The following is a 27,013-nucleotide window of genomic DNA, read 5'->3' as shown; positions in this document are numbered from 1 at the left end:
TATTACTATCATTGTTATCGTTATTATATAGTTTGTTATTAATGGCTTTGAATCTCTTCGAACCTACCGTGGTAGGACAAGAAAAAGATGGCGCGTAACGGAAAAATGTGACGGTATTTTTTTTTCCAACGCCGATAAAGAAGTTTCACTTCAAACAAATCTAGTTGTTTAACGAATCAATTATTTATTTGCTTTGTTGAGACTGGATGTCTGTTTATATCCCGTTGTCTACGAAATATTATCTGTATGTTTTCAATTACACAAACTTTAGTGCTATTTTAGAATTTTAATTACTTCAGCTTCGAGATGTATCCATAAATAGATTTGTGTATCAGAATGTCAAATTGCCTAAAATAGAAATATTAATTTGTGATGAAACACTCGCTTATAGGTAAAAAAGATTTCATTAATCAATACTACTTACATTTACGCCTTTATGGGGAAGATAAACAAATAAATAAGATAAATGATGCTAGCACGATGTATATTATGTTAAAATACTCTTCATAGTAGTTTTTTATAGAACAGAGGACAAACGGCAGGAAGCTCATCTGATGTTAGGTGATACCACCACCCATGGACACTCTCAATGCCAGAGGACTCACGAGTGCGTTGTCTTTTTAGAATTGGTAAGCATAGTTAATGTCCGACTAAGAAATAAATTGCTTGACACGATTAAAATACGATTGTTTAAAATATTTGTTAACCTATAAAACTGAACTACGATCAGTTAGTAGCGATGTGGCGTTGCATGATATAATTGCTTTGTTTCAGGGTCTTTCCTTCAACTTCGATTTTGTTCCCTTTGGAGAAGAGACTCTTGGGCCGTGGGGTTCAAGTGCACAGGCGCTAATTAAAATCTTAATTTGGCTGGTGCATAGTACCTGGTGCTTTCCTCGCTCAATCGTATTGCAATACAGCGAAATGTTGCCAGCGTTAAAGGTACACTGCCAGAGGGACCAAACTTTTTAAAAAAAATCATTATTTTTATTACTACTACTTAGGTTATGAAAATTGTAAATTCTGTATATTTGATTATATTTAGGTATTATTAAACGATTTAGTATCATTATTTTAAGCTTGTTATTATTGTTAAGTAAAAAATCATACTTATCAATTTATAAAACACAACATAATTATACCCGGCATAGTCATTGTTTTGTTATATTATTTTATTTCTCCTTCCTGGAGACAACTGGCCTCAATGTACTGAACGATATCTTATAAATGGTAAAAATCTCAAGCAATTTTAATCAAAAATCTTACAATGACAGAAACCCTGAAAACTTCTTCGTGTATTCGTCAATGACAATTACAGTAAGTAAATAAAACCTCCACAGAAGTCCATCATAGAATCCTTAATGTAATTATTCAGAGGATAAAGGCAAGAAAGGGTACTCGTAGTAAAAGGAATTTTACACAGATTTCATTGTTAAGAGTAATGACTTTCTTGGATACGGCTTTGTATATGATTGTGCTTACTTTATTGGTGTTTTAAGTGACAGCCAAAGCAATTTGAATGACTATCTTGAACAAATCCGTCTTTATCTTTCGGCTTACACAATGAGATTTGAAATGAATACCGTGAACGTTAAAGAAAACCAATGAATTTATGATGGTGTGAATTTTAACAATGGTTATAAATATAGATTTTAAGAAACTTGAAGGATAAAGAAAATATGTGTAAGAAGGTTATATATCAGAGAAAATTTAGATTACCACCAAAATGAAGACGGTATATGAATTTTTATTTTCATTTCTGTGGGTATTTACAATCAGTCCTAATGCTATTAGCGACAATATATAGACAAGAAGGTCCAGAAGTAAACTTGTTGCGAAAGTAGCGTTCACCCTAAGACATACAGGTGGCACTGTAGAAAGATGCCGTGTTACTTAGGTTAGAGTAAGAACTTTGCCAAGTGGCACATAGAAGTACACGAAGTTTTTAAAAACACAAAACATTAATAGAGATTTTCGCAAATTTTACAAACAATACATTAAATAATATTAAAATATGTCTGCAAAGGTATGTTAAGATAAAAGAAAAAGGTAGGAGTTTCAAGTCCTAGACAAGTGTGACTAAACAACGTTCAGAAATCCTCGGAACAGTGAGGTCGCTCCGTGAAGTCTGCGAAGTGCCCAGGAGGCTTCTGTGCTTTTGAAAGGAGTTAGGCTGGCTTAGTTAGCCAGGACTTTACGCACAATGGACCTATTGAGCGTCTAAGTGCGGAAACTGAGTCCACACATACATACACTCAAGTCCTAGAACACTTGATAAACAAGAGCGAGTAGGTAAAACTTATAAAACCGCTAAATCTGCCATGTTTATGTCAGTAGAATCACTGATGCTGCTGTCACAGATATACGAATACTTTCACCTAATCGCCTGAAGCGTAAAAGGAAGAATTTGACATATAAACACCAAAATCGATTATTACAACAACTTATTTGTAAATTTTTGATCCAGTATTAAAATATATATTTTTATGCCGTCTAAATTGTTTGTTATGTAAAATGGTTAGAGCATATAAAAAAATATTAAATTTCCAGTCCAACACGAGAACCTGGCTATATATCTTTTAACTTACCGCGCAATCTAGTATTCATCTCATATTCCTTAACTGCCAAATGCTGCAATGAGTAGTTATGCGTACGATATATTTGCTCCACGATAAGTGTTTATAAAGAATATACAAAGAAAACTATTGTATAGTATTTAAACGCTTCAAGGTTGAAAGTCGCTCTTTTTTATGAGACAGATAATATAAATATGTGCTATGAGAATCAACCTTGATATTTTTGAGATTGCTTAATTGAAAGTATTTTCATCATTTGAATCATTTAAGGCTTACTGTCATAAAATGGGAAAATTAAGTACTATACATGCTTAGATCCATTTCCTCAATCATAAAATGTTCATGTTTTCCCTTGAACCGAATGAACTTGAATCGAATTACAAACAAGGTTATATCTTTCAAGATATATGACTTTTCGCGTACGTACGCGCCGCAAGAAACACATTTTTTGTTACTTTCATCACAATTCAAACGATTTAGAATATCGAAAAGAAACCCTCACTAGATTTTCATATAATCTCGCATACTATCGGCCACGGAAAGAAATATTTTTCATAATTTAAAGTCAAAAGTACTTAGTGGGTTCTAGAGGCTGAGAGTACATATATTATATATCACATGTAATATGTATGTTGTATTATTATAGTGTTATTTTTTACGTAACAGAAGCAGTAAAGTAAAGTCAAATTCTATACAATTTATTCATGATACTTTAAACATATTTTTTAGTAATAAAGACTTTGCTTTATAACTAAATATTCAATCCTTAAGGTTTTTCAATCTTAGTACAAATTTTATAATTTGCTAATTACGGTTTTGTTATTTCGTAGCAAAAAATGTTACATAAATTTATGATTGTTTTGTGAACATATTTGTAAATCATCTTTTATCTGCTGGCATTGTGTACAATATTAAAAAGAGGCATTTTTCAATGATACAATACTAAATATTCGTAAAGGTTCTTTCTTTTATTCAGCACAAATTCGGCTATATTTTGCACCCTCAAAATTTGAAACAATGGAACATCGAACTGCCTTGACAACGAATACTAATCACCCTGTTATATAACGACCAACATTATCTACTAACACGACCAATTAATTTCAATTTAAATATTATCTTTATACCGATTATAAATATTTACATTTATGTAATCAGCTCAGTTTTACTTACTTACGTATATAAAAATACACTCTTAGGCAAAAACGAACCTTAAGGAAGACGAAAAGACAGAAATAAAACACTTAACACTAATATTGCTTAGGAAAGATCACTTTGAAGAAGGAAAACCGAAAGGCGGGCGCTACGCGCGCGTAACGTAGCTAGACTGGCTACAAAGCTCTACGAAGGGCGCTACGATCTGCGCAAATGACCCAGGATGCTATTTGGGCGAAAACTTTATATGTTTATTTCATTTTGTTTTGTAAATACTACCTTGTAGATAGATTGAATATAAAGTTTAACATAAACTGTTATATTTCAATGTTACAGTTTACAACGTCCGAAACGTTTATGTAATGTACTTTATATAGATATGTAGATACATAGAATACATACAAGTTATATCTGACTCAATTTATTTTTATTATAAATACATATTTGTTGATGTTGTTAGTCAAACTTTATTTTCTTACTCTTTTATTTTAGTCTTAGTAATTTTTTATAAAAAAACGTGTTGACGAAACAAATGATAACCTTTATAGATTAGCTTTAAAGAACATTGATATTGTTTCATATATTAAAAACTCCTGATATGACAAAATGCTTAAAATACATTTGTTAAAAGTATTTCAAACGTAAACAAAAATATCAAATAATTTTAACCGTTTTAAAACAATTATAGACAAATAAAATGAGAGAAAATCATAAAGATGAAACAGTATGCATTAAAGTTTTAATGCAAGTGAAAATGGTTTTGCATTCGCTTCGGTTGGGCCATTTAGTTAAGACCATTGAAAATACTGTTTTACGAGTATCACATTAATTTATGGATACTAGGATGGAAATTTATTTATATGCGAGCAATTAGCTTGCTTGCGCGTTAAAGGAAAACGTAACGAGATCAGCATGGCTTAGACTGTAATAGATTTTAAACTCAGTAAACCAGTCATTTTTGTTAGAATTAAAGTATGATTGAAATTTAAAACAAATGAACAGGTAGAGAATATTGAACCATGACTATTTGTCAATGATTTTATCAATGAAACACTTGCCAATAATTATAATGAGTACTATCACTACAGTTGTTAATAGAATACACATATACTATGAATATAACTTGAAGTAATGAATTCGCACATCAGGCAGTTCCGATTACATTATAGCAACTCTGATTATTAAATAATTAATTATCTATAATCTTCATATCATCGGCATAAATTGAAGTATCCATATAATTACGTGTTCACTCTAAAGCTATTATATTTATACAATACATAGTAGTTGATTAGTTGTTATAAAGAATATGAAATAAAATTTATCTATTCATTATAGAGTGTAAAATTTGGGAACCCTTTTAATTAGAAATAAACTTGTGTCAGTGTCAGCTATTCCACAAACAAACTTAATAATTTATTATCTATTATTTTTTTTGTTTTTCAATTTTTTCGAAATACCCTTGACTGCTTGAGTAACTGCGTGGTTGCATGTGAGTGAGTGAGTGAATGAAAGTGTAAATACCAAGGTCTCAGGAGCATCTCAAATACTGCGTAATGTGTTCATAAGCCAGCCCTTTAGCCATAATTGTAGATTGTAGACGGTGAAAGGGTAGATATTAAGCAGCCATTTTAATATTTTATGGATATATTTAATGGATATATTTTGACTGCATATTGCATCCTTACAGTCTGACCGACGACAACATCCCTGTTTCTTTTTGTGTGCTTTTAAAATTCCAATTAAAACATACAGCTTCCTAACGGTAAGTAATTGGCTGTGATCATAAAGCTCCTTCGCGGTACAAATTTTAAATTTAATAAAAATTACTTAATATAATAACTTGTTTGATGGCTTCAATATCACTTTAGATTACTTTTTTACTTCTTCTTTATAGATACATCTTTTGAAAGGCGCGTAGATGGTTATTTGCTCGGGAATCCTTTGTTCTAAAAACTTTTCCCGTATCCTTTTTCCTTTTCAAATGTTTATTGTGAAGATAGAAAGATATACCTCAATTGAAGGAGATCAATTTAATTATATTTAAAAAATTTAGATTGACATGTCTATTTAAGTAATACAATCATAACAATTATCTTTGTTAGCATAGTGGATTTTTTCAATACATCTTTTATGTCCGTAATTAGCAAAGGGTTCAAGTCTAACTTGAGGGTTGATAATCCCTCGCTTGGTTAAAACTATCTGTACGGAGAAAGAAAAGAAAAAAGCAATTAAAAATTAATGTAATGCAAACGAGTTAAGCTCTTGTCTAAAAAATAAAAATCGCACGTTTCAAAGCCAAACATCGATATTCGAAGTTACAGAGACGAGAAGCTTATCCCAGCTTCTCTGTTATTTACGTGGGAAGCGCCGAGTTAATATGTACCTAGTTATCGACTTAAAAGATATTTGCACGGAAATGACAACGCAAAGCTTAGCAAAAAGCTTATACGCAGCTTATGGCAACCAGCAACGTATATTATCTTTAATGATAATACTGTAAGGCAATCATGCCTGATGATGAGACGACAAATTTAATACCAATTTGTCAATTTCGGTTTAAATTATGGTAGATTCGCGGACCCGACAGACGTTGTTCTGTCTTAATTTTGATTACGAATTGGTATAAATAATTAAAGTATTCACACGGTACAGGCGACATATATAACTATCCCTGTGAAAAACATGGGTTTTCAATATTAATGCCACAATCAACTAGCGACTGTAATCATATTATATGTATTTTATCAATATAATAACTCCGCATTGCATTTGTTTTTAACGATATTCATTTTTCTTACACCCTCTTTGACGATATTTGCAAAACGCATTTCTACGTTCACGTTATACCAAACGCTATGAGGTTACATAAAAAAAGGTTTGAATTGTAAAAGCACTGTGCACTGAAAAATTTATTTGCCATCGTAATAAAAGTATTCTTAAATTTTCTAATTTACCGCGATATTTTCTATTTTTTTCTTTTATAAGAACCTCTTCTTGACAATAACAAACACAACAAAAAAATAATTAGCGAAATCGGTCCAGCCGTGGTGCCGTGACCAAGGGAAATAGTGATTAATTTATATATATATATATATATATATATATATATATATATATATATATATATATATATATATATATATATATATAGCTGTTTAAAGCTATGTCTCATTACTCAGAAGGTAATCACGTTACAGATTTAAAGAAATTTCGGACATACGCTGTAAATAGATTAAAATTTACCCATTGTTGTGGATTGATGTTTTGTTGATTTTTATAAAAGGCTAGAGTGTCAACAGCCTTATCAACTTATAAAATAAACGATGCCAGAACCTTTCTTTTTAGAGGAAACAGGCAGGAGGCTTACCTGATGTTGAGACACTCAACGGGGGTCCCGAGTGCGTTGCCAACCTTTTAAGAGTTAGTACGCTATTTTGGTGAAGGACCCTTAGCATAATTGTAGTCGAAGTATTTTAGTGGGCAGGTAGTTCCACATAGTGGAGGTGCACGGCGGAAACTGCCTCAAAACGCTTATCTGTAGAACGATGGACGTCGAAGTGATACGGGTTGAATTTCGTATTTTGCGTCGATAATAAAACTCAGCTGCATGTATCAATCCGAACAGCTCCTATGGATACTCTCCGTGGTAACTGCACCTCAAGCATGAACCACTAAGGTAATCGTCAAAAATAATACATGTTAAGTATGATCATTCAATGTTGTTCATTGTTCAAGGTATTAAAAGTTTCTGTCTCCCAACGAATATTTTTAAGTCTCGCTTTTAGATTTGAAAACTTTATTGTTTCATATTATAAGTTCGTCCCGAGGTTTTTATCTCATATTGAGGTCACACTCCGAACAAAGCGAATTCCGCCACAGGGTAATGCGTCAGTTGATTCCATAGATAAAAATATATGGATATAAAATGTATTTATTAGGTCTCGTACTACACATTTGAATAAAAATTCATTAATACAATATCAATAATGACCTCCTTCGCGACTTAAATGTGTCGCCAAAATAATTAAAAAGATTGCTGGAGACCACGAACAAAACAAAATCAACACGTTAGTGTCGAGTTTATTCAATTTCTTGACACCACGTGCTTAGTGAAGTAGTGTTAATACACATTAGTCTCAAGTGCTAAACAGTGGTAAGTAAAATAATAGAACACAAGAACAGAGTGTCTTCCCCTTAATAGAGACTGTATGTAATGTTATTGGACATTTTCTTGTTAAATATGCTTTTTAATAAATTAGGTTAGACTTAAATTAAAACCAAAATTATGAAGATTAAACAACTATATGTTAGCGTCTGTATCTTAATTTTAAAAAAAAATCTCTCGATAGTAGGTTATCATTTTAAAAAATCAAACATACAACTTCACGCAGTCCTCGTCGAGCGAATTTACTTATCTTGCCGAAGCCGCGTACAAATTATTTGAAGAGGTCAATTAGGTATGAAGGTGTCCAATTAGTTATTCAATAACCATCTAAAATTCTCAATACTAGCCCCTTTTACAAATTCAAAAGGGCATTAAAGATGTCAGAGTGAACCTAGTACACCAATATTGGGACGGTATATTAAGTTTCTCATATAAATAAAATACATTTTTGTAATGAGGAATAAAGTTCTTTAAACATTACTTATTAGTCTTATGCTAGCTAGATCGTAATGTTCAATGATATATCTGGGAAAATACACTTTATTAAAAAATACACATATATTAAACTGGTCATTATCCAGTGGATAATTTTAATCCATAGTATTGAATGTACGCTAATTTACGTCCCTGGTATGATAGTCTGGCTTCAGGTTGTGACACAAATAATAAGACAGAAAGGTTTTATTATATTTTAATTAAACCACAGTTGAGCTTGCATTCCGTCCAGCGCAACGTACACAGTCTGAATACTGAATACCTAGAATTCCTGAAGCTAGAAGCTGAGCTAACTACTTGGCATGTGTCTTTGAGGTGCAGTACGAAAATTAATTTTCTTTGTGTGAAACGTACTGTTTAAACTCTTATACTCAAAATTTCTTTATCCGAAAAATAATTATAATACAATTATTTACAAAATTAAAGGCAAGAGAACGACTGGTGGAAGAAAGAAGTCGTGGTTGCGGAAGGTACGAAATATATATCATAACATCATTTATTCCTATAGTTGATACAATAAACCGTTTTCTATTAAATGTTCTTTCAATACAAAAATAAATCCTAAAACTGAATTAAACTAAATATTAAGCTTTTACTTATTATTTCCATAAAGCTAGTCTCCATTTTATTATTTTATTTAAAACACAGACTCTAGAAAATTCTTATTGTGATTAAAAATTATAGTAACGAGCTTTTCGTTTTGCACTATTATACCAAAAAATATTATTAGTAACAATAATGATAAATAGAAAATTAAAACGAATTTAGTTTATTTTAGTCCCCGTGGCAGTGTACCATTACTGCTTGCGTTACCTCGCTGTATTGCGATACTTATTCGTTGAGCGAGAAAAGCACCAGCTCTGTGGTCACTGGTAATATCCACCAGGTGCCAACTTAATTCTTTAATTAGCACTATTATTCTTTAACTAAATCAAAGATGGAGTTTCCTCCATCTTTGATTTAGTTCCCTTTGTTCCCTAGACTTGAGATTCGAGATGCTCTGCAAAGAAATTACATTTACCGCCAGTTCTCAAATCAAGGTCGGAGAACTGGCAATAATATTTCCGTCACTCTTCTAAATCATCAAGGTCTTTGATACACGCGAGTACATTACCATTGAGAGATTTAATTAGCAGAGATTTTAATATGACTAAAACCAAATACAATAAAAATAATATCCTTTTAACCGTTTTCCCTTTATAAGCTCAAATGAAGCGATCCAGAAAGGCCTATAATTACGGCCTCAAATATTCAGTACTGGATACAATGACGTCATAGAGTACAGCTAGCAAAACTCAAATAATATTTGTGTGTTAAATTATAGGCGATGTTGAGAACTTTTACTTTTTTTTTTACTTTTTAAACTAAATGTCATTTTTATTACGTATAGTTTTTTCATTTCTTGTCCATTTTTTCTATCGTTTATTAACACTGTTTGATGTTGACTCTCACTGTTAGACTCATTTATTCTTAGTTATATCCGAGGATATATAGGTGTAAGAAAGGTTCTTGAGTAAAATGCCTGGCGAACCCTGAGGGCCCATCTTAAGGGTGTGTGAAGGGCTGAGGTGTTTTTGGTGGGTGGGTCTCCCCTCTGAATAGCAGAGGGATTTGAGTGTAGACCCAGCCCCACAGTCACCGCGTCAAGCTTGACATCCTTAGAGCGGGACGCTTAAGCGAATTTTCCCCTCACTTAAAAAAAATGGTGTAAGAAAGGTGAAAATGCGTTGGCCATATATTCGATCCCCAGTTGTGCACAAATGGACATTCTTTCTCAAGATTAACATTCACTCGAACGATGAAGGAGAACATCGTGAAGAAACCGGCTTGCTTTAGACCTCAAATGTCGACGGCGTGCGTCAGGCACAGGACGTCATCGTAGCGTCGCGTCATCTACTTACATATTAGATAAATATATATGAGACCCAGATCTATAAATGTTGTATGTACTGATTTATTTATTTTAAAGGTGAAAATATTTTTAATTAATTTTAGTAAATGATTTTATACTGGCATACTATATAAACAAATCCTTTATGTAAACTTTGAAATAGATTTAAAACTTCAACCTTAGTAGACTTAAAGTTGCAGAGCTTCACAGTCAAATGTACTTTGCACGACAAATGTAGACATTTCCTTACATGCATAACAAATTTTAAAGTTGTGTCCATCTGTCGTTGTTGTTTACAGAGTATTCTAAATCTAAGTCTTAACACCTGTCAAAGCAGCTTTTCTCTATTTTCTATGTCAGTTCCACAGGTCTAGATTGAAGATATTACAAGAAATTCTCAGTGAAAGATCAGTAAATATTTTTGTATCGCGTGTTTAATCAAACGGAGAAAAAACAATATACAAGACAAAATACATTATTCTAAATACTGTCGAGAAATGTTTACATTTTAATTTAATATGAATAAATGTAATAAATAAGTAGTGGTATAGTGCTAAGAATTTAATGAGTACTTAATGTAATTCTAAAACATATTAAGGATGTAAAGTTATTAGGAAATATGAAAAAAAAGGATTTTCGAAAACAGACTACTTTAAGTCATTTTCATAATGGATATAAATGCGGTTTTTGTATTACAAATGCACAGTCTCAGCTTTTTTTATTATCAAGAAATAAATAAAGGTTGTAACTTAATCAGGTAGCATTCTGATAGTGAAAGCATCAGACTGTAGCATTCGAATAGTGTGAGAGTTTTTGCAATCGGTTCAGTTGTGAGATTCTTCGTCATAAACATACTAAAATGTCTTGAGTGAGTGATGTGAGTGGTTGCCTGGAAGAGATCGCTCGAAAGCGATAAGGCCGCCAGTTGCCCTCCTTTTGATTTAATTATGTTCATTTTATTATATTGTAATGTAACGAAGTGTTAATAAATAAATAATATAACTCATAACTGTACGTTTCATATATCTGATATTTAAAGAAATCGGTTTTCCATTTACCCTAGTAAATTCCTTATAGAATTAAATACGAGCACTTAACTGTTTTAGAACGTCAATAAAATGCAGCTATCCGGTTTGAAAAGGAGAAAATCTATTTCTGAAACTGAAGAAAACTAAAACGATTTAAAAATGGAATAGGCTGCTGTGCGCTTTTATATAAAACAATTCCAAAGAAACAATTTACTTTTTTTATATAAAAGCTCTTTAAAAAAATTGTATCATCAAGTTTACGTTACCAATAGCTTGGGTATATGAACAACCAATTCTGGATTTGTTCATTCTACTTAATGTAGAACGGCTAAACAATGATTGAAGGCCAGCAGCTGAGTTTCATCATCAGACGTCGAGGCAGAATACGAAATTCCACCCGTATCGCCTCAACGTCCGTCGTTCCACAACTGAGCGGTTTTAAGGCAATTTTTGCCGCGTACCACCACTATGTGGAACCAGCTGCCCACTTTATCCGAGCCAATTTGACGGGCACTCACGAGCAATCGAGCATTGAGAGTGTCCATGAGCAGCGGTATCACTTAACATCAGGTGAGCCACGTGCCCGTTTGGTCACTGTTCTATAGAAAAAAATAAACACAACGTATTTAACTGAAAATTGACACAACTCGACGTTAAGATTGCTTTTCGGACTACGAAAGTTGACAGAGAAAGTAATTGATATTGTAATTAGATTCTATTAAAAGGTATTAAATTCGTGAATTGAAATAGAAATCTGATAAGGGTGGCATCACAACTTAGCCTTTTTGTACATGACCTTTTGATAGTAATAAACAATTAATTAATTTGTCAGATCCAGTAATTACGGGACGTCACTCAAACTATTTTATTTTTATAGGACAGGAGGCAAACGAGCAGCCGGGCCATCTAGAGCGAAGCGATTACGGCCGCACATGGACACCGGCGACACTAGGACGTTTGCAAGTGCCCTTTAGGTACGCTCCTTCTTTGAAGTTGTAACGTTTCGGAAATACCTAAAATGCAACAGGCTCTATAATGTACTGGTGCGTTGCTAGAAGTGTATTAATAAGTGCTCTGTCGTTAAACATCAGACTCCATGGTGAAATCTAGTTTTAAGGCCTGTCAAACAATTATTTTTTTATAAAATTTTACATATTCAACACTGCCCAAGACGATTTTATCATTTTAGAATTGGTACAGATATTTTATTTATCCTTCTCCTATAATTTTAATGGTATACATAACAGTAACATTTAATATATTTTTTGCGAACAGTACAAGACAGGCAAGTTTTGAATTACGCTTCGTGTGAGTCGCATCTTTTGTTCCATCCCATAGTTAATATACAATGTGGAATTTTAACCTACTGCGGTTAAAGCGGCCATTATTTTAACAATGTAACCCGAGTTATATAACCTCTTCCAGTGTGTCTGTGGCTAGGTTTTAATAATATAGTCTAGATTCGATATAGTGTATATTTGTCTAAATATTTATATCTATTCATTTAGAATATACTTTTCACTCTGACATACTGGCATTTATTTGATGGTAATGTCAATGAATTAATAATTTACATTTATAAAAATAAACAATATTCCTTTTAAGCTATATATAAAAGGCTTGTCGCACATTTCACAGTCTGCATCATGGATTATGTTAATTGTCATTGCTGACTAAAAAGTTAGCAAAGCGCCATCTATTTTTGCAGACAAGATTATGTTTTGATTGCCACATATGTCGCGTCACATTAGTGATAACCACGTCGTTATCAGTGTCGGCCGTTTACGTAAAGCACAGGCGCCAAGAGATCAATTCAAACTCAACGATCGAACCAAGGTACTGACATATTGACACATTGACATTGACAATTTATAATCTGTTAGATGTCTGTGTTGCCATTCTATTAAAATAAATGATATCGTGTCTGCTTATTACATTATCTTTAGAATATATTATAAACGGTTTGTTATAAAGTTGAAACTTTATAAAGCGTTAATATAGTATATTTTACGAGGATAGCTATAACACTGTACTCACGCTACTAATAGGAGCGGGGCATCAATGAAAAAAGTTTCAAGAAGAGAAAACTTATTAATAAAGCCTGCTTAAGCGTGAACTGAGGCCGTTCGAAAGTCTAAGCCTATACTTATTAAGGCGTAGTTAATTTTGAAGCTGATATATAGAAGAAATATTCTAAAAATATCAAGGTTTTCAAAGGGTCAAACATGTGGCACACAATAAGATATTAAATGGATATTCATTCCTGTGGCTCGCCGTAAAACCTGTGAATTCCACGCGGGGACAAATACACTCCCGTTTTTCATGGTTATATGCATGGTACAAGTGTAAAGATTTGAGAGGTGTGTTGAATCAATTTATATACATATAATAATATATATAATAATAGAACACGCTCTTTGACATATTTTATGTTAAAATATATATAGACGTGGTAACTTTCAGACAGTCAATTTCTTCCCCATTCTTCCCTTCTTGAGAGAAGTAGCTCACTGTTTACATGTTAGCCTGTTGACTAAGTTATAATCTAATCTGTGAACCAAAATTTGTCATAGCCTCTGTCATATCAAAACTGGACAGCCATGCTTTTGCAGTACCTTAGGGAAAACATCCCAAACGCCTACTAATGACTTGTGGGTGATCAGTCGGAATTGCTTATTGTTAAGCAGTTCTCAGAACCCACAAGGGTATGTTATTTATTTCAAATTTTTATTTGTTGTTGATGTTAAAACTAAAATTAGTTTTTAAGTTCTATAACTAACTAAAATGGATCTGTTAAATAAAATTTATATAATAAATGCGGCTAATCAATGGTTTACCCAATCAGATATTAGATAGTCTAACGCTAATCAACATAAACAATAAATTTAAAAAAAATACTTTTATTTTGTCGCGCTCCTAAACAAGACTGCTACGGTTACATTAATGCAAACCACAGCGGTTTTCTAATGTAACATATTGTGATTATATTATAATATTTTGTTAAATAAAGATTAAAAAAAAACAAATTAAAGTGAGCGTATACATAATTTTCTAGAACTATAAAATCTTTTACCTTGGACAGAACAATTATTTGTTTACTGCAAATAGATTTCCATTTCATATAATGCCAGGCGTTAACAACCACATGTGGGCGATTTTCATCAAACACATTGAAACTATATATAGCTAAAGGTTGTTTCTTCATTTGTACAAATATATATTTAAAAAAGAAATAGCACTCTACTATTTAAGATGCTCATACATTCAAATAAGTAGTTGAAGCGCGGCTACTACTTCATGTTATGTCCTCTGTACGGTTACACTCGTTCGTAAGGTGAAGAAAAATATTGTAAGCACTCTGAATCTTTACGCAAAAATAGATAACGTGTCGCACAGAAGGATGATGACTTATTCTATAAATAAAGTTTGAGGCCAAGAATTTTTGGAATATATAGGAATACTATTACGGCATTCAGAAATTGGCAGTATAGTTGCATGTTTGACAAAGCGACCAGAAGTCCAGTAAATGCTGTCATCATACCTAGTTAAAACTAAATAACTGAATACCATAAGACAGAAGAATATTTAACAGATTCTTAATTATACAATAATTTATATCAACTGGTTGATAATGTAATTTCACTTGCGTCACGGAAGAAAGAAATTGAAAATCATGCTTTGCTTATAAAAACAATCTTTTTAAGTCTAGACCTTAGATTTTTGTAACTGTTTCATGATAATTTGTCAATCTAATAGATAAGTAGGTTATCAACGCAGTCGACTTTTTGGATCTAAGGCTCGGTTTCCTCACGATGTTTTCCTTCACCGTTCAAGCGAGTCTTAAATGCGCACATAGAATGAAAGTCCATTGCATTCGGTGCACGGCCGGGGGTCGAACCTACGACCTCTGAGATCGTACGAAGCCACTAGGCTCTACAAGACTACACTACGACTACACAAGACTGATTATAATCTGTAATCGTTTGATATCTTTTAAGTGTTATTATATTTATGGCTATTATTACTATTCTAATCTGTCCATAATATAATAAATTAACTTTTGGTATGTATTTTTAAAATTTGTAACTTACAAGCACTACAAAATAAATTAATAAAGGCACTATTTAGATAATTTTTTTTAACACACACTAATAAAATCTACCAAGAAAACAAAATTATGACTATTAAGCAACTATATGTTTAAAGCGTCTGTATCTAAAAAATAACTCTATCAATAGTAACTTATCATTAAAAAAAATCGAACACACAACTACACGCAATACTCGTCGAGCGAGTTAGCTTATCTTACCGAAGCCGCGTTCAAATTATTCGAAGAAGTCTATTAGGTATGAGGGTGTGCAATTATTTATTCAATTACCGTCTAAAATTCGCAAAAGATACATAGCAGGATGAACCTAGTAGACTAAAATTGGAACGGTTGTGGCGACTTGTTTCTATTTCATACATTTTTTCTATCTCAAACAATATCTTGTTAACCTATGCTGATACAGAAAATATTCTTATTGTGCAAAAATAGTTTAAATATAAATGTGTTATGTAGAAGTCATTAAATGAAATACTGTTTACATGTTAGGAGGAAGAGACTGGCTGCCCATAACACAGGTAAACCTAGTGTGGAGTCCCACTTGCACTTAACTTTATCTAAATATCCTGTATAATAAAGATTTTCTTTCTTTCTTTCTTTCTTTCTTCTGGTATATACAGTACATATTAAGTTTCTCATGTAAAAAAAATACATTTCTTGAAATGAGAAATAAGGTTCTTTAAACATTATTAATCTTTGTTTGTCTTTGGTCTGAAGAATCATTGAGCCTTAAATTCTGGCTTAATACACTAATATATAATTATAATAGAATATTTAATGTAATTAAAGGGAAGAAACTCTTTTATAGTTATACTAAATATAATGTAATCTTGAGAAAATATTTCATCAAAATATCCTCATACAGATAAGCATTCCGAAACTAGCCAATAAATAAATCTTAATCTTTTCGATGCTCAATCCGTTATCCGTTAAAAGCATGTAGGTACTGAATCTGTACTGAGCTTCCATTTGCGGAACGTCAACTTTGACGGTAACTAAGACGGATCGTGATGAGATTTGAGACACACATACATCTTAAATGAAGAGCTGGTTTGTGTATACATTAATTGCTAATTTTCAAATACTCACTTCTTCCCCATTGTTGCATTGCGAATCTAGAAATTTGCGTTACGTCAGGAATATTCAGTCAAAGGTAATTTTTTATGGATACGATAATATATATAATTGGTTAGTTTTTATACAGAATCTGTGAATTGTGTGCCATTTTGAGATGTGTTTTTAACAGCAATTCAATCAAAATTTACGATAGATTACAGATCTTACAGATAATATTTAAAACATTGTTATTGTATTTTTACTGAAGTATTCCGTACCAGAAATCATACCAATTCTTGGAAGGTCGGCAACGCACTCGCAAGCCCTCTGGAATTGAGAGTGTCCATGGGCGCAGTAACATTAGGTGAGCCTCTTGCCTGTTTGTTTTGTTTTATAAAGGAAAATAAGTTGAATTTTTTTTACATATAGTATGACTTCCTTAAACTTAAGTATTTTTCTCCAGGATAAATTAAATACCATAATTAAATCATTGAAACTAAACTACATTAAATTATATTTTAAAAAACATTAAAAATTAGTTTTGTTCAAAATTCATAACCAATATTATAATTACTTATTAATATTATGTTTCACTTAGTTTGGTTTTAATAATATAAGTAAACAAATCGTGTAATCGTGTTTGTAATTAATTTTAGCAAGTAATAAATAATAATGATTTTTCTCATAATTCTAAACCACGACGAAAAACATGTTGATAAATTCACCAAAAGTTATTGTTTGACCATTTGAAATTGTTGTCTAAACATCGTTTGAGAAATGTAACTTCTTAATAAGTCAACTAACTTGTATAAAGTTGTAACTTCAAAGTTTGTTTTAGTGTACTAAATATTCTCCACAAAATGGTCACAAGTTTGCGACAAGGAGAATGCTGTATTTGTGTAGTTATGTTTAATGGATAAATATTTAAATGCAAGAAATGTAAATTTAACTGTTAAATTATTAGACACTACAATGGTTTTTAATCTATTCTATATGTCTTCTATTAAAGATTAATAGAGAAACTATAAAACATTAACGCTGTATTTCTGAAACGGTTATTTACACGGGAACATTTAAGACGAAGTACTTACTAAAGTTAGAGCAGTGTTGGCCTAGTGGCAGCGTGCGTCTCTCATCCCTAAGGTCGTAAGTACGATCCCGGCTGTGCACCGGACTTTCTTTCTTTGTGCGCATTTAACATTCGCTCAAACGGTGAATAAAAACATCGTGAGGAAAAGGGCTTGTCTTAGACCCAAGAAGTTGACGGCATGAAGTGTCAGGCACAGGAGGCTGATCACCTACTTGCCTATTATATTGACAAATGATCATGAAACAGATACAGAAATCTGAGGCTCAGACCTAAAGAGGTTGAAACGCTTATTTTATTTTTTTATGCATATTGATTAACACCAGGCATATTGTTCTTGTTTAACGTTAATAAGTTCAGTCTAAAATATGTACAATCTTCGCTGTTAATACAATATACCTACTAGAATAGTAACATCAATATTTCAAGATATACGATTTATATATTTTTATCCTCAAATGCAGCGCCACATTTGTAATTACCGGAAACCAGAAACAATTCGTTAAATTAACATAATATACATAATTATACAAAAAAACTAAAAGTAAGTAGGTTACATTAATTATTAGGCAACAGGCGGCCTTATCGCTAACAAGCGATTTCTTCCAGGCAACCCTAATATGGAACAATAAAAAAAGAGACACCTACAGAGGGTAAAGTACAGGAAGTGCATAATTAATTAACAAAAAAAAACTCAAAATACATGCAACTATAACTAAAATTAAATAAAATAAAATCCAAAGAAAACATATAAATAATAATATGTATAAACAGACATGTAAAAATTCTACCAAAGGTTAATTCACTCACAATTAATATATATAAGTAGTAGCTACTTACGAGGCGAGGCAGATGAAAAATGTTCAAAATGAAGATTTTTAAATTAATATAGTGACTGAGCTCGTCTGATATCAATTGGTAAGGAATTCCATAGTAGGATACCTTGCACAGTGAAAGAGGAGTGATAGAAATCAGTTTTATGAATGGGAGTTTCAGGAATTAGATTATCTAAGGAAGGCAAATCAAAGCTACCGCCAGAGAGGAACATAAAATTTTAGAATTGACTCTCATGACGTTGATTTTTGTCTAAGATATGTGTACTACTACCGGGTTTTAAATTTATGTGTGAAAATTTAGCATAGCACGCAAGCCTAAATAAATATCACGGACATTTTAAGTAATCCTAAACTTTTAGTACATTAATATTATTTCGTTAAAATAGATTTAAGTAGCAGTGTGTCCCAAACATTATCTTAGCTTACAATTCGCATCGCGAGGCATCGGGTTTACAAATGAACAACGAACTATTTGTGAAACTCAGTATTATACTAAATAACAGAATTACATTAACTAGTTAAACATCCCCCAAATATCCAGCTATTAATTTAAAAGATCCACTTATTGGCTCACTAGGGTTGCAGGTTCCATTCCTGGTTGTGCACCAATGGTCTTTCTTTATTTAACAAGTAAGGAAGGTGACGGTGATGAAAAACACCGTGAGGAAACCTGTATGCTTTAGACTCAAAAAGTCAACGGCATGTGTCACGCTGAAGGATGATGATCTACTTGCCTATTATATAAAAAAAATGTGTGCTTGTAATAGTGTACACACGTAAGAAGTGAAACTTCTATATGATCTGATCTTTCGAAAAATTGTCTACTTAAAACGCCCTATAAGACAGCAATAGGAGAAAGAAGAAAGAATGGTTTTTGTAATCGAGAGTTTCATTATCGGTTGTTGAGGCAGAATACATAACTCCATCCGTATCACCTTGATGTCCGTAGTTTCACAACTGAATGTTTCTTAAAGCAGTTTTAACTGCGCACCACGACTATGTGGAACCAGTGAACCATCGATGTATTTCCGAACCAATTCGACTTAGGGGCGTTAGAGAAGAGTGTACCAATTCTTAAAAGGCCGACAACGAACTTGCGGGCCCTGTGGCAATGTGTCTATGGGCGGCAGTATCACTTAACTTCAAGTGGGCCTCCTGCCCGTTTACCTCCTATTACGTAAAAAAGAGAATACTTGATTCCACTCGCATCACGTTGTTCCACAACTGAGCGTTTCTTAAAGCAGTTTCTCCCGCAAAACATCACTATATGGAACCAGCTTCCCACTGAAGTAATTCCAAACCAATTCGACTTAGGGTCCTTCAAGAAAAAAATAACAATTCTCGAAAGGCTAGCAACTCACTTGCGAGCCCTCTGGCAATGTGAGTGTCTATGGGCGACGCTATCACTTATCATGAGATGAGCATGATGAGCCAAAAACAATACCGTAAGTTAATAATTTAAATATGCTGCAAGTTATAGTGCTATTGACAAGGTGTAAAACCTTCGTTATTACTTATTTACATAATATGATATGATACTTTTACAGTGACATTAACACGTAGGTTGTTTTTTTAATATTACGCGGTTCTGTCAAGATCCTATTTTGCACTTCATAAAGGGCCTAAGAATATTCTACCCATAATTATCTTACGGGAATCTACCCACAATATGACGGACGTACATTTGGGAATATTACTTATAAGATTTAATGCATCCAGGTGCATTTACGAAAATGCATCAACCGTAAAGTGCACTTAAGGGAAATGTTATGAAAGTAGGCTCATAAAGTAGGTTCTTTTCATAAAAGCATTTATAATTTTAGAAAAAGAGAGCTAAGAGCAGACCTTTATTTTAGCAACATTAAGTCAATCATCTAAACCTTTAATTAAATCAACTGAATATTAATAAATTAGAAATCAGATAAAAATTATTTTGATAATATTGCCATCTAGCGTTAAGTGAAGTAAACGTGTTATTACGAGTTTACAAAGTTAGTATTGCGAATCGTCACAAGATGGCTCTTATCACAAACAACGAGTTCTATCAATAACCTTGTCAGAAGAGCACTAGAATATTACAATTTACGAGCTTAACTAAACATACAAAATTGTTAAGCAGTACGTAAAAGTCTTAAAACGATTCCATATCTTCACACAATTTTAATTACTTTCCATAGTTCATAACGATATCAGTAGATGGCGTGATGTTACAGTTGTGACATTGTTTTGTAAAGATAAAGAAACACGTGAAAGTAAAAATTTAACTTTTATCAGTTTCTCTGATGCGGTGTTATGTGACCATGAGCTGCTTGTTACGTTATTAGTTATAAGATAGTATTTATGTAGGATACTATAAGTTAGAAGGAAGGACGGACCTTACTATCACATTATACTGTTTTAAGGTCCTTAGAAATAGTATATAAAATGCGGAAATGTTAATGTTGGTTTTGTGTTTGGCTGCGTGTGCTAAATTATTAATTACACTTTGCGTGGCCACGACTTACCACAAATTTACTCAGAGAAGCGTCATTTGCGCCTGTCTTGTGCACCCTGATTATTGCATGTGCGGCGGATTAATATATTCAATATCCAATATTCAGTTGAGGAAAAAGTATTTTCGCATTATAGTATGCTATACTATACTATATACTATATATGTTTTGGTATCATTAAAACGTTTAATTTTAAAGAAAATAATTCCAAATTCAATTTAAGAAATTGTGTGATTTTCATTTATTTTTCGTACTGTCAAGATGACGAGACGAAACGAGAGGACTACAAAAAAAGTAAAAATGCAACGCAAGCCGCGAAAATTTGGTTTAAGCGTTTTTAATCTGGAAATTTTGATGTGACGCTGGCCACTGAATTCTTGTCGTACGTGTGGATCACGTACGACAAGAACGTGCGAAAATCGTCGTAGTCAAAGGCCGGTCAGGCTTCACAGACTGTGGTGGAACCCGGGTTTACCCGCAACAAGGTGATGCTGTATGTGTGGTGGGATTGGAAGGGCATTATTCATTATGAGCTGTTACCACCAGGCAGGACCATCGATTCTGAACTTTATTGCGAACAACTGATGAGATTAAAGGAAGCACTTGAGAGTAAGCGGCCGTAATTAATCAACAGAAGAGGTGTGGTTTTTCATCATGATAACGCTAGACCTCACACATGCACTTTAGTCACTAAGCAAAAAAGAGAGCTAAGAGGGCTTAGTTAGGAGGTGTTGCACCTTAAGATTTCCACCTGTTCCAGTCTCTTCAGAATTCTTGAGGCGAGAGGACTGCCAAAACCAGTATTTTGATCAGAAGCTCCAAAATCTCTATAGCAATGGAATCATGTCCCATTCTACAAGATGGTAAAAAGTAATCGAACAAAATGATACCTATATACTTTAGTTAAATGTAAATAAACTTTATTAAAAAATGTTGTGCATTTTCTTAAAAAATGCGAAGAAACTTTTTCCCCGACCTATTATTTATTACACACTGACTGAATTCACAAAAATTGTAATATTTATTATTAGTTATAAAAATGTTTAGGTTTTATGTTTTCTTGCTTTTTTTATAATTATAAGTTTTTTATTGTATTAGTATTAAGTTACTGTAGAATAGATAGAAAATAAGGAAGTAAACAAATATATAGTTTTTTGTAAATGTATTTTAATTATAGAATTATCAGTGTAGCTAGTCTTGAGTAGTTCTATCGGATGTATAATCCTATTTATTTAAGTTTTCATAGTTTTAAGTATTTATTAAAGTTAATCACACAGAAACATCATACATATAATGTTAGATCTGCAGTTTTATTCTATATTTTCTAATATATATATGACAATTATAGTAAATATAAATGTTCCAAAAAATCAACAAATAAAAACACTTCCAATTTTGGATAGTTGTAAAACAGCGGATTAGGTATCGCATAGGCACTTAACAATATTTTTTATTGATCAGCCCATGTTCAAGTATACATACAAAAAAATCTTACCCCAATGTCTTTGTACTTATAAGAGGTGTCTTCAAGTTCAGAAACCCATTGAGCCGACTCATTCCCTTTTCCCGAACACTACCTCCATCCGTGGCTGATGAATCCACCCTGTAACAAATACAACCTATTATTAGTCTTAGAAATCAATGTTTTCAATCGAAGAAACCTTTCATGTTAGTTCAGTTCATTTGTCAAGGAAGACTTGAGGACATCATGAATTAGGGCGAGGAAAATTATAGTACAAATTACCGTATACGGTTCAGTCATTTTTACAAATTCCTTCAAGCATCTTAAATAATTGAAAAATTACAAGTCTAGTACTAATTTAGTTAGTTTTTTTTATAGTATTGTCTTTGGTTAAGCTTTTACACATTGAAAGAAAACATTTTTTTAACCGCATGAAAGCTATTTGTATTATTATAAATAAATATATATATATATATATATATATATATAATTATTATACATAATTTTAAATTTAAATTTTCCGACGTTTCGCGTGCTTTACAGCGTGCGTGGTCACGGTGACTGAAGACAAAAGGATGTCAAAAGTATCACTTGAAACTTGTGTTATTTGGATTTATATCCCCGGAATTGGTATCGACGAAAAGTTGACGGGTTTTTGCAACAATGGTATATTTTCGCGGAAAATTTAAAATTATGTTTATAATAATACAAATAGCTTTAATCCGGTTAAAAAATTGTCTTATTTCTTTTTTTTTCAACGCTGTCGATTATGTTTCGTAATATCACAGATGATAAGCATAAATAAATGCAAATTAAATTAATAAACAAATGATGTTTCGGTTGATTATTTGTAAAATATAAAAATGAAATTTTAAAACGGTCTCCATAAATTAATTCATTTATGAGCACGTGTTGTCCTGCGGAGCACATCGTCGAAGTCAAAGGCCTAAGCGCTCGGCCGGGATGGCATATAACGCAATCCGCGTAGCTTTGATAACATTTAAATTATTATGTCGTTAAACAATTTTACATAACTTAAATATACACTCAGCTTACTGCGTATTTTCGACGGTAATTCTTATCTTGTATTTTGATAGTAGACTTTCAAACACTTTAATTATAATCGATACTACTAAATATTGAATAATAAATTATTAAATGAAATTATTAGAAATTAGCATCCTTTTACATAAAGTTGTCTAAACCCATCAAAAACTAGATTTAAGAACAGACTTAAAATACAATAGGATTATTTTTATTCCATTTTTATAAATCAGCTCCAAGCTATAAAATAGTTAAATAATATTATAATAACTTTCTGTTCCAAATTTTTTTTAAATAACTTCTAATTAAATAAAATATTTATGGTTTCTAAGAATTTTATTTGTTAACTCTAGTTATTAAGTAAACGGTAAGCTGTGTCTTGATGTTAAACACAATAGTTTTGATGGTAATTTTGGTTTAGAGTCTAGATGTAAGTTTTTATTGCAAGGCAAACCTTTTTTTAAAGAAGTAACTTTACATAATGTCTTAATTTGATTAAAAAATGTTTTAACTTCGGTCTTTACTAAGACATCATGGAAAATTATGATCAGGCGTAGCTTAAGATTAATGAGTAAATTAAGTCTAATCTAATTTACCAATAAGGATATCTAACATGAGAAAGTGTCTAATAACAGTACTTTTAGTCTCTAATAAATGGAAGATACTCTGTTCTTTTTTTTCTCACTTACCACGGTTCACTACTACAGACTAACGTGCAATAATACTGATTCAATATTTTCATATGTTTATTTTTGTTTTAGTAACGTGACTAAAACAAGAATTAACATAATAACAAATAATGTGACGAATGCAGTTACGTGAACACAGGCTTTAGACTAGAAACACATATAATATACGTTAATACGATCTTAGAAGGCCGGCAACGCACTCGCGAGCCTCGCCTCTGGCACTGAGAGTGTCCATGGGCGGTGGTATCACTTACGGTCAGGTGAGCCTCCTGCCCATTTGCCTGTTCTAAAAAAAAATTCAGTACACAAAACCGTTTCAAACATTTTTATACTTCACTTATAGGTATTCTATTTGAACGATGCATTTTATTTCTTCCGTTTCCGAACACAGCGCTTCATACGTTTTCATACAAAAATATATCGTTAGTTTTCTATTCCAATAGCTGTTCGATTTAAGGTATTGTTTATGCTGAGAGATACTCTTACTATGATTACATCTTCGTAGAACAGATCGTAGAAGTACGGTTACGTAGCACCAAATGCATGTAAACTTTCGTAGCATATTATTGCTGGATTCTATGAAAAGGCGAACTAAAATTTTAAAAGCATTTTCGTTCCATTGTGCTTAATATAATAAAACTAGGATTTTTAACATAATGCCTAGTTCTTTTGTTGTAATACCTTAGTATACTCGTGCATTATAATTACGTTAAAGATTTTAGTTTTTTTAGTTAATTACGTACTGTAGGGAAAGTAAAATTTAAAGGTAACTATTGTTATACTATTGTCAATATAAATGGAATAAAAACAACAAACGTAGAAAATCCTCCCTAACGTGTATTTTTAATAAGAATAATAGTTGTATTGTTAATTACAACGCCACAGGTTACAGGGCTTGACAAACGCACAGTGGGTGGTTTCAATATGATACAGATAACTAATGGAAATTAATACAATAAACGTCAATAGCACAGCAAAATAAAGATAAAGAAATGCACATAATTAACTTATTAAAGACCTCGGGTGTTATACAATATAACTGTACGTACATTTTTGCATAATATAAGTTTCGTCGTGTCTTTCACAGTAAAATATTTTTCATCTGAAATTAAAGACTGGTCTTCCGGTTGCATATGTGCTAACCAATAAACCGAGGAGGTTATATAAATACAAATTGTTATCTTGTCATTAATCTACATATTTCAAAGGCTGTAAGGCTTTTGCAAAGTTGCTCTTGGTATGTTTTTAAAGGTTTTTTTGAAGTGAAACTTCTTTTTCGGCGTTGTAGAAAAATGTACCGTCACATTTTTCGGTTACGCGTCACATTGTTCCTATACGCAACATCTTTTTCTTGTTCCTACTACGGTTGATTCGAAGAGATTCGAAGCGATTAATAACAAAAATATATAATAACGATAACAATGGTAGTGTACCACAAAGAACGGTTCGCTGGCCGTCGATACACAATCATATACTAGAATAATATGTCCTGAGTACATACCTCGTTACAATATCTTCTTACCAGGAAGAAAGGCACAAAATATTATCAGCCGTAAAGATTTGGAGAAATTACATTAGTTTGGGAACAAAGAGAGGTTAGACTGATGCTATTACCTTGCCTCACGATAGTTCTCAAAACGCACTAAACACTCACTATAAAATTCTAAATAGTGGACGTAACTATTATCAATTATAATTAATAAAAAGTATATATCAAAATAATAAGGTGTCTAACGTAACCCGAGTAAATGTCAACAATGACTCAACTAATAAATGTGACGATCGGCCGAGAAAAAATATTTGCGATCGTCAAAAAATATTAAATTGAAATTATTTGTTTCGAACTGATAGTAATAATATAGTTTTAATCAAGTAAAATGAAATAATTGTATTATTTGCATTCATGTATATGATAATAAAAGCTTTTTGTCATGCTTTATCTAATTGAACTTTAACCAATTTCTGTAAAGTCTTATATAGTAGATCATTTTTCGAAAAATAAGATCATAAAGAAGTTTCACTTCTTACACATGCACACATTTTTATTTTTTTAATAAATATATTTGCCAAGATTAAAAACCTTGAAAATTATTTATACTCTAAAACTAGCTAGATAACTATTTTTTTGTTCGCAATTAAATTTTGCTCGTACAGCATAGGCACAAACATCGCCAAGGAACCTGCATATCCCAGACAATTGACGTGTCAGGCACAGAAAGGAAACCTGATTTCCTATTAAAAATCTTTCTAAGCCTTACTATTTACTATACTTATAAGCTAGCTAATTGAGCCAATACTAGCTAGGACAAAATAAAAACTCAAAATTTCTAGTAATTATAATAGCTTTTTATTTTTTGAAATTATGAAATCACAAGACTGCTTCTAATAATGTTCGTCCTATAAAGCCTTTAATGGTTTTATTTATGCTGGTCTATGTAAAATTAAAGCTAGTGTATAAAAGCTAATAACTAGTGAATTGTAATTAAAACACATTTATTAAGAAATTAGTAATAACTGTTAGTTTATGTATTTTAATAAAAATTACCTTCTTAAACTCATACCGAGTGTTCAAATTTGGAAACTCATAAATTATCACAGTTGCTGCACCGGCTTATTTACATTGCGCCACGCTGCGACAAACCCCGAATTTCATATAATTCGATTTTCAAACTTTCAAACTTAGAACACATCCACACGAGATTTGAATTTGGAACAATACTGAATAAATAGGTAGAACAACTTTGATCCACCAATTTCGCGTATAGACTGAATTTCGTCAGTTCAAGCATTCGTTCTTCTACACGTGTGTTCAATGTAAAGCTATCTTTATTACCAACGCGATAAAACACAAATTCACTTATCAAGACGTGCTTTAACCAACCCCTAACTCTACACTTGATAACTTCATACCTATAGCATTAAACATAGG

At 32.1% G+C, this 27,013-nt stretch overlaps 1 protein-coding gene across 3 annotated transcripts in view; it reads right to left on the bottom strand.

The window, feature by feature from the left end:
* Positions 1–26,746, bottom strand: part of LOC123717389 (synaptotagmin-7) — a 178,759-nt gene extending 152,013 nt beyond the window's left edge. For 2 of the 3 annotated variants that reach the window (XM_045673354.1, XM_045673352.1), the window contains exon 1: positions 3,788–3,837. Coding sequence is in view for 1 of the 3 variants with exons in the window: in XM_045673353.1 (XP_045529309.1) it covers positions 22,385–22,492; positions 26,630–26,643 (122 nt within the window). In the remaining 2 variants the exon portion in view is untranslated. Of the gene's footprint in view, positions 1–3,787; positions 3,838–22,384; positions 22,493–26,629 lie in introns of those variants that run through there. The other variant, XM_045673353.1, reaches the window with a different exon arrangement.
* Between the last annotated feature and the right edge of the window lie 267 nt (positions 26,747–27,013).

This window comes from Pieris brassicae, chromosome 12, assembly GCF_905147105.1.
Source record: "Pieris brassicae chromosome 12, ilPieBrab1.1, whole genome shotgun sequence".
NCBI classification, from domain to species: domain Eukaryota; kingdom Metazoa; phylum Arthropoda; class Insecta; order Lepidoptera; family Pieridae; genus Pieris; species Pieris brassicae.
This window is presented reverse-complemented; position numbering and strand designations above follow the sequence as displayed.